Source organism: Emydura macquarii, unplaced genomic scaffold, assembly GCF_026122565.2.
Source record: "Emydura macquarii macquarii isolate MOO-44397 ecotype Brisbane River unplaced genomic scaffold, CSIRO-AGI_Emac_v2 contig_1551, whole genome shotgun sequence".
Classification (NCBI taxonomy): Eukaryota; Metazoa; Chordata; order Testudines; family Chelidae; genus Emydura; species Emydura macquarii.
The window spans coordinates 6,899,190-6,911,576 of record NW_027131688.1 but is presented as its reverse complement, the minus strand read 5'-3'; the positions used below and the strand labels follow the sequence as shown (position 1 = coordinate 6,911,576).

At 51.6% G+C, this 12,387-nt stretch overlaps 1 protein-coding gene across 2 annotated transcripts in view; it reads right to left on the bottom strand.

Annotated features, from left to right (window-relative positions):
• ATL1 (atlastin GTPase 1) overlaps window positions 1–12,387 on the bottom strand; it is a 48,504-nt gene that overhangs the window by 20,540 nt on the left and 15,577 nt on the right. For both annotated transcript variants that reach the window (XM_067554746.1, XM_067554747.1), the window contains exons 2-6: window positions 10,151–10,398; window positions 8,506–8,640; window positions 6,599–6,703; window positions 5,400–5,450; window positions 2,213–2,269 (exon numbers count right to left, since the gene is read on the bottom strand). In XM_067554746.1, coding sequence (XP_067410847.1) covers window positions 2,213–2,269; window positions 5,400–5,450; window positions 6,599–6,703; window positions 8,506–8,640; window positions 10,151–10,398 — 596 coding nt within the window. The remainder of the gene's footprint in view (window positions 1–2,212; window positions 2,270–5,399; window positions 5,451–6,598; window positions 6,704–8,505; window positions 8,641–10,150; window positions 10,399–12,387) is intronic.

The following is a 12,387-nucleotide window of genomic DNA, read 5'->3' as shown; positions in this document are numbered from 1 at the left end:
ATTAAAAATAAATAAATACATTTTGCTCATTTTTAGTTTGAATTGGTCTAGCATCATTTTCCGGCCATTGGATCTAATTATGGTTTTGCTGCTAGATTGAAGAGCCACTTACTATCAAAAAATCTCTTCCCATGTAGGTACGTGTAGCCCATGATCAAGTCCCCTCTTAGCCTTCTCTTGGATAAGCTAAATAGACGGAGCTTGTGAAGTCTCTCACTGCGAGGCAGATTTTCCCAACTTTGTCAATCTTGTAACACTTCTCTGAACCCTTTCCGATATGTCAACATCCTTTCTGAAGGGTGGGCACCGGAACTTACAGGACACAGTATCCAGTAATGGGCCCACTAATGCCGTATTCAGCGATAATACCAGCTCTTTACTTCTGCTTCATGCCAGGATTGCGTTCATCTTCTTAGATAACGCATCCCCTGGGGAGTTCATGTTCAGTTCATTATCTATCATCACCTTTAAATCCTTTTCAGTGTCACTGCATTCCAGGATGCTGTCTCCCCTCCTGTGTTACTTATCTGATTTGCTCCGACATGCATGACCTGGAATTTGGCTGCATGAAAATGTGGGTTGTTCAAAGGACCTATCTTACCAAGCGACCCAGTTCGAGGTGTATAACTGATCTAGCCTCATCCTGATTTATCTCCCCTCCCCCCCCCTCCCGATCTGTGTATCATCTGCAAATTTTACCATAAGTGAATTTACATTTTCTCCCAGATCACTGATGAAGATATGGAATAGCAATGCCAAGAACCCCTCTCTGCAGATCACACTAGAAACACCTCCAGAGGATGATATTCCCTATTTCCAGGTACTTTTTGTGCTCTATCAGTTACCCAGCTTTAATCCATTTAATATGGGCTATGCTTATTTTGTATAGTGCTAGGTGTTTAAATCAGAACGGCATGTGGGATTAAGTCAAATGCCTTACCGAAGCCTAAGTGTATTATGGCAACACAGCAGTACCCTGTATGGGCTCCTAAATCCTGCCCTCTGTCCTATGATCCAGCGCACGCATGTGCTGCACCCCGCCTATAATGCTACAGAAATCTGCTCCCACCTCCTTCCCAGCGTCACACAAGCACGTTAACTGAGGTGCTTGCCCAGAGCAGTAACCAAAGGATTAAGGCAATATGACTGATTTTGCTAGAAGTCTAAGGGTAGACTGCAGATTTAAGGAACTGCTAACCAACCGCCTCATTATTAGCGTCTGCTGAAGCTGCCTGATAGATCAGCTTCTCCATCCCAGCGTCATCTGCTTTCTATTTATTCATTCATGTTTGCTTCCAGTCTGAGGGAGCCTGTACTAGCATGTAATTCTCCCACTGCACCATTCACTCCTCTGGCATTAGCAGCTAAAACAGCTGAAGACACATCATCTGACAGTCTCCATTTGCCGTGCCTCAGTGGAAAATGGAAGCACAAATAAAACTGTTCCTTACCCGTAACTAGGATTTCCTTTACATCGATCTTTTCCCCAGCTCTACCCTCTCGGTCACTGGGAAGAATGTTTATTAAATTTTGCCCCTTGTTCTGCAGAGCGGCAGAAAGTCCACCAGAAACAAGGGCCACTGCGGAAGTGGGGTATATTCCAGAGCTAGTCAGCGTTAGGATCCTGCCCATGTCAGTGACTGATCCATCAGTACGTCAGCCTGATCTCAAAGCCTTGAATCACACAGTCAGCCCGGGGACGGTGCTCTGTGCTGCCCTGGGAAAGCGCTGCCTGTGACTTCTGTCCCTGCTTTCTCACTCTTTGGGCTACAGTGCTGCAGGGAGAAGTGTGCTCAGCACCGGGGACGTTCATCCCCAGGCCGGTGCACCACTTACCTCCTGAGCATGGGGCTCATTGGGACTTCGGTGAATTCCAGCCATCGTGCATTTTGCCATTCAGAGCAAAGCCACGTGGGGTGATAGGCCGAGCCTGAGTCCCAACCCGCCTTGTCCAGAATGATGATAGCGCCCAGGAGTCAGTCTGCAGGTTGGGGAGACTTTAATGGGGAAAACAGAGACCTGGGACATTGCTAGAGAGCAGGGGGACACGCAGCCTTTCCTTCTGCCTCTGCTCCACAAATTCTCCCCGTGTGGGTTTCCTCCCGCCCCATATCGCAAACAGCAGCGCCACCTGCTGGTGAGGCCAAAAGGTCCCTATCCAAGCTAATCTCCGATAGGTGATAACCTTAGTCGTGACTGTCACGTTACTCACCTGGAAAGGCTTCAGGAAGGTTTCCTCCATGGCCAGTCTGCCGTATTCCGTAAAGAGCTGAAACCGGGAACAAAACAATGAGGGAACTGTTAGTTTCGAAGTCTCTGGCGCAGTATGGATGGTCTTGCCCCGTTAGCATCACGATTTGTTTTCTAGTGTGGGTGCTAACAGTGCCGTTTACATGCTATAGCTAAGGTCTGCTCGGATGTGCGTTTCCAGCTCACAGTTTAGAGGTCTAGGAAGCTCCTGTTAGTATTTGCTGTGCTCAATCTTGACAGACACGATCTCAGACCAGAATTTTGGGTTGCCAAATAAGTGAGGTGTTTTTTTTTAAAATGTGTAAATGGATGGAGTCGTCTTGTCTGTGAGCTGGTATCCCCCTGTGCTTCGCAGGCAACCCTGGGTTGTCACAAGCCTGGTGTTTTTGAACATTGATGGAAATGGGCTTAAGAAATAGGACTGAATCCTGCAGCCTGGGCTCCAAACTTTCATTGACTAAAGACTGTGAGATTAGCCCCTATCATCTCTCACAGGTTTTGTTTTGGATATTTTTTTTTTTGGCACATCGGCTAGATTTGGAGGTTCTCCAACCTTTGGCTATTTCTTCTAAACGGAGGCAAAATCAGCTGTACCACAAGTCCCTAAAAATGGACCCTGTAGTCCATACAGCTAGTCCGCTTGCTGGCTTTATTATATCCTTTAGTATTGGTTTGTTGTTTTCTAACAGATGCATAGCTTTATATTAGAGTATCTTTGACAGGCCACATCCTGTATGATGAGCTAACGCAAGCTGGCATGCAGCTGTTTGTGACCTTTGGCATTGATAAGCTGCCTACCAATGGCCTTCCATAAATATAACGTGTACTCCACAGAGAACGTGGACTTAACCACACCTATCTGGATCAGGCCAGAAATAATAGGTGTGAGAATGAGCCAATTGTCATTAATCTGTATGAATAGATTATGAATATGCCGGCCTCTGGAGTAAGCGCACCCCGATTTTATGTGGGTGAGGAAATTGTTTGGACATGGAAGGCTGGACACAGAGTACTCAGACTATGAGAGGGGCAAACCACCATGAAGGTTCGGTTAGTTTTCTTGGGTTTTATTTGGCTTTGTTTTCCTGGCTTTCTAGCTTCTCCTAAGTTTCATCTTCCACTCAAGCATTGAGAAACCTGGACCAGGGGACTCTTTTGGCATGCCAGAGACGAGGCTGGTCCTTTGTCTCTTACCACCAGGTTCTCAAGGAAGGGTGTGAGTGTGTTAACCTAGGACGTTTCATAGCAAATGGTACCACATGTACCTCTAGAACAGGACTATTTCCTTTTCATTCTGGCTTTGGAACTTTGATTACTTTTCCATGTATGTTAATAAAAGTCTCTGAGGCTCTATTTTGTTCTTGGCGTGAGTGTCTTCGCCATACATCCCGAGGGTCCTTGCAAAACCCTGTGTAGCCTGATTCTGGGACAAGACCCTTATCTTCTGATCAGATCAAATGATGAGCCTATAACTCATATTATACAAACAATCACATTAATCCCCTAAACATGAGGCAACAATCCACATGCTAAAAACCCCTCCCCAAAAAGTTGTGTCATATTGGATAAATAAAATGGGGTGTTGGGGTGAGGGTGGTATTTTTAAAAAAACACATCAACAGATATTTACCCTGTGAATTGGGCTGGCCGAAACAATGGCGAAACCATCCTGAGACAAACCTGAGATGTTCCAGAGTGATTTTGGCTTTTCTTTCCCTGCTCCCATTTCCCCCTATTTAGTTCTTCAATAAGGAAACCCAAGCGCACCAGTCTACCCAAAGATTTCAGCAAAGGATGGCTGGGGCAGCCGTTACCAAACCCTTCCGCTAATTACACACCCCGAGACAACCAGGGCCATATGCCCAAGTTTAACCATTCCCGCAGCAGCATTTGAGAGACCATCAGGTATCCCAGTTTCTGAAGTTATAAAACCAGTATCCCTCCTCCTCTTCGGACTCTGTCAATGACCAGAAGGAGAATCTGCCCCCCAGCGCTATGCGAGCAGTGCAACTGCCCAATTTCCACTCCATATGGGCAAGACTGTGGAGCCCTTATTCATGGCGGTGAGCACTTACTCCTGAGAGTAGCCCCATTGCCTGCACTAGGATTACTCACAGGAGTAAAGGCACTACGATCTGCTCCTACGGGACTTTCATGGGTAAATCTTTGTCTCCCTTTCAGCACACTGATCCGAAGGGTGGTAACTGCTCTCAGCGACAAGGTGAAAGGTGGCTGTATAAAACCGTAAGGTAGGTGGCTAACTGTTGAACAGACGCCCTTCATTCCCTCAGACCAAGGGAGTGTATCACGAACACAGCTGGTTGCTAGCAATACGCCTGGAGAGCTAATACACTGTGGCAGGGTGAGCAGAACAAGCCAGTACCGGGCGTGTTTTTCGCAAGATCGGTGGGAGGGGGCGCTCAAGTGCCCGATTGCTTTGGGCCCCGTTTCCTGAAAGCAAGTTAGAAGTATCTCAAGGCCAAGCTCAGAAGAAAACCGAGCTGAGGGACCAGGCCTCCGCTTCCTAGGGCAATGATTTTTGCTGAGAAATCTTCCAAAGCCACAGGCCTTCCTGAGTTCAGCAGCAAAAGTCAGCTGGAGTGTGGGAAAGGCATTGCTTCGCCGATGCAGCAGCAGGTCCTGACCGCAGGGCTGGATTCAAACAGCGCCCTCTGCTCTTTTGTCGTCTGCATTTGTCTCCTGGCTTCGCACTCCAGGCCGGAGCCTGCGTGCCCGTTTGCACTCCACACACGCCATCGAACAAGGTGTAAAAAAGAGGTCGTGGCAGAAATCTAGGCCCCTTTGCTGACCCTGCCATCTCCGCATGGGCCTGCCCCTGTTCCCCTTGAGACCATCACGGTTCTGCCACTGACTTCTCTGCTCGATGGATCAGGTCCAAAGGAGAGGGGCTTAAATAGCTTAGAGGGAAAAGGTTCCGCCCCCTCCGTGTCTGTTCCGAACTGCCCATTCACTGCAGAACAATAACCTCTATGCCGGATGACAGCCCTTTGTTACTCTGAATTTAAATGCACGTTTCCAGGGCAGAAGGCGAGCAGGGCAAAATGAGGAGCGTTCAGGCAAGCCCCATCAAAGAAAGCTTGAGAGATTAACCTTCCTCCCCTCCCCCAGAGCACCAGGGGATTGATTACCTGTAAGTGCTGAAGATCATCTTCTTGGACGTTCTGGGATAAGTTGTACACCTGCATTTAAAAGTCAGTGTTCAGATGACGTAACATGCCCTGCGCTTCCTGGACAGCATGTACAATGGCCCTTTCGATTCGCTGCATGACGACTCAAAGCCAGTATTATTTATTTGTGTTACAGGAGTGCCTAGAGCCGGGGCCCCGCTGTGCAAGGCGCTGTACAGACACGTAGTGCAAGACTGCCCCTGTCTCAAAGAGCGACCCATCCTGCAGGCGCCCCTAGAGTCAGCACACAGGAGAACAGCTGCTGGCCCACGGTTTTACAGAGGGCCAAGTGCGCTCTGTCCTCTCCCCCCCCCCCCCCCCACACACACACACACACACACACACACACACACACACACACACACACACAGCAGTACGATGCACCAGCAGGCTGGGGCCCCAGGAGGAGTAGGCTGGGCACCTCGGCAGGTCTTTTTCCCTATTCCTTGGAGCTTGGCACCATCTTGGCTAGCACTGTCCTCCCGCCGCAGACTGGTCTCCCGCTGGACCCCAGGGGCAGTGCAGGTCAGCCCAGGTAGACTGGCTGGGGGCTATGCACAGATGTGTTATGATACGATAAATGCCATCAGCTCGTGGGAGCTGACCTACGGCCCCTTCCCCAAACCGCCCCTCCTCAACCCCTCCACTTTAATGGCGGAGATTATGTGGCCATCCGCCCTTATTCCTACCCACGGGCCTGGTCCTGCAGTGTACTGAGTGCCTCCGCCTCCCAGTCAGAGATGAAGGCCCCCGACACGTGGCAGACTTCAGCCAAGTCCAGCTGGGGTGGGGGGGACTGGAGCACCTCTCAGTCAGCCCCTCCTTGGGGAAACACCTACTCGAATTCTGGCCCATCTTTTGCAAGGTGCATTAGGATCTCCCAGGATGAGCAGGGCCCTACAATACACGAGACTGTTGTTCTTCATATCTAGAAGAGGGCTCCTATAACCACCGTGCAGAACAGTTCCAGCACAGACAGCCTCTGCAACGAGACACGATCTAGATTTCCGTCCAGTCACGTGCCCTCGGGCTGTCAGTAGCTCTCAGCACTGGCTCACTCTGCTCCCCTAGAAGTCAATGACTAGCAGCAGAGTTAAGCCACTGCCGGCAGGTTTCTAACCCGCCCACCATCTTTCAGCACAGATTCATGTCTCTGTTACCTGGATTGAACTGATCATCGTGCTAAGGGCAAACACCGTGGCTGAATCCCTCAGAGTCGACTGGCTGTCAAACGTCCCCTGCGTATCCATCAGCAGCACGGCCACCTGCGGAGCAGAGTGCTCAGAATCAGCGTTCGGCACCAACGGGGCCTCCGCTTTTAAACAAAATCGCTCTCGAAGGCCCAGCGGTGGTGGGGGGAAAACCAAGCCACGAACCACGCCATTTTGTTGGGCGTCTCACTACACGGGCCGCGTGCGGGTAATACATGAAGCGCCAGGGCATGGAGAGGGGAACACAGCCCCACTGCCTTCTGAGATCCTGATGGCTCCAGGTTATGAAGAAAAGACTGTGACGCTAGCGGACCAGGTGCCAGCTGACACCAAGGTTCTTAGGCCTCAACTGAACCCTGACAAATGCATAGCTGGAAACCAGCCTGGCTCACCTGTGTGTTAGCACTGACACATCAAACTTTGAACAAAGACTGTTGATTGCTCCCCCATGCCCATGAAGAGGAGACGTGCATAAGGACTCATCTCATCAGCTTGAACTCTGGGGGAAAGGAATAAAAATCCCTACCGGGAAGAAACTGGGTCTTTATGCCGCTTGAACGCTGAAGGGCAAGGATTACTAAGCATAAGCAAAAGATCCCCAATGCTTAACCTGGGTTAGCCCTAAAGGACATATACAACTTGCATATTACCACAGCTTCACCTTTTGAAACCTAAGTCTGTAACTCGTGTGTGTGTATGTTTCTCTTCTTTAACCTTGTAAATAATTCTCTTATTTCTCCTTCTTAGTTAAAAAAGTCTTTAGACAGTTTATTATAGGGTTGGCTACCAGCATGGTCTTTCGTGAGAAATCTAAGGTGCAATTGACCTGGGGTACATGACCGTTCCCTTGGGACTGGGAGTAACTGAATTGTGAGTTGGGTGGTAGGGACCATCTGTCTCATAAAGGCAAACTTTCCTAGGTGGCAAGATAGACCAGACTCCCCAAGGGGACTATCTGTGACCCCATGTTAAGGCTTTCATAGTGCCTGAGGGTTTGTGCCCTGCCTCTCTACAGTCTGCCCTGAGGTCGGCATTCACACTCTTGAGCCACTCCAGACAGCATAACGAAGACGACTAATTAAGATTAATTAATTCCAGCCCGAAGATGGGAGCTCCCTCATTCTGAGAGGAACTTTTCAAAACCATTTCCTGCATCCATGAACGTGTCGTCTTAGGAGTCCCATTAGTTTCATATCTCAGAAATATGGCAGTATCTAGCATCTCTTTAATTCTAAACGCCTTTGTGAGGCATTATGTGATAAACAAACCCCCATGCACTGATGCTTTTGTGTCAGTTTCAATAAAGATCAGGCAAGTAAGGATGGTCCTGCTCCTGTTTGCTGCGCACTCCAACTCCCAGAATGGGGCCCGATTCAGCTCCCACAGACGCTTTCCACTGACTTCTCTGGGTGTTGGATTGGGCCCCTAGTGAGTAAAGATGCGCCATTCTCCAGCCAGCCCTACAGCAAAGCAACGATATTCTGCGAGGAACCTGGACCCAAGAATCAGCCATGGGACTCCTGAAATACACACACACACACACACACACACACACACACACACACACACACACACACACACACACACACACACACACACACACACACACACACACACACACACACACACACACACACACACACACACACAGCGCATAAGAGAGTGTGCTTGCTCTTTGCACGGAGACTTAGATAGTGTAGCAATGGGGTGCATCAGAAATCGCGGAGATCTAAAGCACATGGCATCCAAGACCACCTAAAGGGAAGCTCATCTAGGAAACAGCAGAGCTTGGAGCAGGGGCACCCAGAGGCAGCCCCTGAACAAATGGACGTGCCAGCGCCGGGCACCCCACATACCTTTTTACCATCCGGTTTGTCCACAAGAAAGAGTTCGCTCCATATCTGAATGCCAGTCGTCTCCCGCTCAGACCCTCCTCGCCACGAGAAGCCCGTCAGCGGTTCGTTGTCGTCTCCGAGCCAGTCAACGGACTCCTGCAAGTGGCAGAGAAAGGATTAAGAACCCGCTCCCCTGGGTTCTTCTCTCTCCTGGGCCGCCTCCACCCCAGGCTTACTCACGTTCGGTTCTTTTGATCAGCTGGACATGAAGAGGCACCTGGAGGACAGGCCCAAATCCAGGAGCCCCTCCCCAGTCACGGTGACAAAGCGGTGGCCACCCAGGATTGCACACCTGCCGCTGTTTCACACCAGACCCAGTCAGAACCCAGGCTGGACAGAACTCAGACCCAGCTGTCCCCTGACACCCGAGGTAGAGACTCTCTGACAGCGGTCCGGCACTGACAGCACGTCCCTGGTTCTGCCCAGTCGAGGGCAGTGGTGCACTTGCACCTGAGCAAGCTCACAACAGGACTTACAAAAACCACAGGCCCAATTCTCCACACGCCCCCAGGTCGGGCGCAGAGACGCTGCAGGGAATCAACCATGTTGTCCCTGATCAAGCACCAGCCGGCCCCAGTTGGAATTTAGAACAGCTGAGGTGCTGCTCTGACTTTCACCCGGGGGGGGGAGGTTTCGTGGAGCCCAGCTGCACTCTGCCCCATCCCACCCCTCTTCTCCCACTCCCCACAACAGGCCCCCGGGCCCGTGTGGGGACAGCACAAGAGCTAGCCCTGCCAGTGCGGAGTTCCCCTCTGCAAAGGGGAATTCTCCGTTGGCCGGGTACGCCCGCTTGGTGCCACTCGGCCCTGTCGCTGGGCTGGGCGTGAGGAGAGAGGCGGGGCTGGAGGAAAGGTGGCGGCTGCTGGCTGGAGGAGGCAGCTGGATACAGCAGCAGGATCAGCTGCCCCTGGCTGAGCCAGCTGCAGCAAGAGTGGGTCTGGAGGAGGAGCTGGCGCTGCCTGCCGGCGTCCTCCATTCCTCCTTGGGGTCAGGATGATGGCAGAGCTCTTCCCTTACTCCCAGTCCCCTGCCACGGACCCAGCTTCCGGCAGGTCCTCCTTCCTCTGCTCCCCCTTCCAACAGGCTGCCTGCCCCGCTCGCATCCGGAAAGGCTCGCCCTCCCGGGGAAAAGTACAGAGAAAGTGGAAGCTGGCCTAGGAATGAGCAGCTCTGAGGTCCCTGGGCGGCTCCAGTGGGCAATACCATGCAGCGTTCTCTGCCTCAAGCGGCGCCGCTGGCTGCATCAAAGGAACCAGCACCGCCCCATGCACTCGGCTTGCACCAGCCCTCTAACTCGGGAGGGGCACCAGCCTTCCAGAAAAACACCTCATCAGCTGGGGGCTAGACCACCATGGAGCTCAGAGCTGGACACAGACATGAATCCAAACGCCTGTCCTGTCAGGGGGGATTCAAATCCCAGGGGCCATTACTGAGAAAGGCCCAAGCGCCCCCAAAGTTCAAGGGTTCGGATCCAAAGTTCCGGCTCGTACCCCTCTCCCGTTGTATGGGAGGGAAGTCTCATCCTAAAGCGATGAGAAACCCTGCCCAGTGAGACACCCCAAGAGGGCGCAAAGAGGAGGTGGTCACATGGTGTCTGCACTTGTACCTTGCTGTACATGTATCTCAGCATGAAGTCCATCAGGAACGATTTTCCTTTCCTGAAAGCGCCAGCGACCGACACAGCAACAACCTCTTTATCTCTCACGGCCTCCGAGAGCAGGATGCGATTCAGCGCGGCCTCGTCCAGCTCGAAGGAATGGTCATCTTTGACTATGAGCACCTGGACCGGCCCAGCCTGCTTCCCAGCCTCCTCCTCTTCGGAGCACAACTCGTAAGTCTTTTCGGAAAAGCCACCTGGCAAAAATAAATCAACAAACACCTAAGAGCTGGCGTCAGCATGCTCAGACATTTGACCGCGTTCCATTTGCTATGGAAGATGCCAGGAGGGGACCAATCCACTTCTGCCAGGTACCGAATACCACCCCTGACATCTCCTCAGGAACAGTTTGGGAAGACGGCTGCTCAGACGTGACCTTCATGCTGACAAACGCCACCCGCCTGCTACTCCTCTGTGACGAAATTCACCTCCGAGCCGAATGCCCTTGGCAAAGCACAGGCGTCACTTCAGTCCCCACAGCGGGGTGTATTACACCTTTCAGGGGCCGCCAGAGCACAATCGGGAAGCGTCCTGTCCTGCCCTGGGGCTGGACTACAGACCAGGGAAAGGAAGCTGAGAAACCCGTCAGGGATGGTCTAGATAATGCTTGGTCCTGCCGTAATTGCAGGGGACGGGACTAGACCACGCGATGTCCCTTCCAGTCCTACTGAGTCTACGATTCTATGAAAGGGAAAGGGAACCAGCAGCCATGATGGCTGCTACAGGTCACCCGCCTGACCCGGGTCCTACAGACTTTTTCTTCTGACTATAAATGTGGTTGCTTTGGCTCAACGCTCTGAGGTAAAGGCCTTATTATGAACTGGATTAGGTGGCTCCTAGCCTGACCTGACGCCTAAGGGAAAGAGAGGAAGCCTAGAAATAGGAGCCTTGCCAGCTGGCGTCAGTTTGGAGGCCTTCTTAAAGGGGACATGATTTTTGTTAGTGTGGTTTTTGGTCCCCCCCTTCTCAGCTTCTGGACAGTCCCACTTTGTCCTCTGGAAAAAACAGGCCTTTTAAGCAGGGCCCCCACATGGGGGGGAAGGGTACACTTTACCAGAGCCCGGTCCAGGCTGCAACCCCCATTACCAGGAGGAAAAAAAATGTTCATTGCTCATAGGATTGTATGGATGAGATGAAGGGTTGTGGTGTGTGTGTGGGAGGGGGCCCATGTTACAAGTTTGTTCTGGGCCTGAAAAAATTATGCTTGGGCCCTGCTTTTAAGCGCCGCATCGGTCTTGTGTACAGAGGTGAATTTCAGCTTTGCTGCGGAGGTCTGAGCACCAGCCAGCCTGCCAACGTCGCACCATCCTTCCAGGGTTAACAACCCACTGAAGAGATGGAGAATTGACAGGGCCCGTCATGCTGCGGCCGAGGCTCCCAACAGCAAACGCGGGCACTCGCCATTCCTGGGCACGCTCGATAAGTGGCCGCACGCCCAATACACCATCCCCGAGATGCTCTAAGACAAGAGCATTAAGATGAGACCAGCTTTTAACGTTCAGCGTGGGATGCCTCGCACGCACCCCGCAGTTCAGAGGAAGGACGCATTATCAGGACAGCCATCCTCAGAGAACATGGCCATGGGGAAGTGGAAGCTTTTCGCCATCTGCAGGCTGCTCATCACGGAAAGAAATCTGGGGTGACTGTCAACAGCCCTCTGCTCACCTCGGGCCATGTGAATTCTCTTGGACAGCAGGGAAGGACCCTGTGAGCCAAACGTGCTTCCATACGGTCTCTGAGAAGCTCTTGGCTGAGGTTGTATGGGCTGTTCTAATGCCCTCACAGGAAGAATTTTAAACACGGCGGCCTAAAGTTAGGCTCCCATGTCCCCATTTAGGCGCCTGTAAAAGTGGCCTGATTTTCAAAAGTGCTCAGCTCTCAGCAGCTCCCATGGATGTAAAAGGACAGGAGCTACATTCAACAGGTCCTTAGAGACGGTCTAGAATAGGCAGAAAAAAATCGTCTTTTGCTTCTTTATAAAGCAGGCCTAAAAGACTGCCTTGTTTCTGCTCCCACTCCCCGGCTTCTTTTTTGCCATGAAACCAGCAGGTTTTGCTGGAGGTGACCCCTTATGGGGCTCAGATATATTGTGAGCTTTCTCGGCTCTTAGCTGAAAGGTGGAGGTCTCCCAGCTGTTTTGAGTATTCTAACAAAACACATGGGAAGTGACTGCTGTGGAAGGAGTA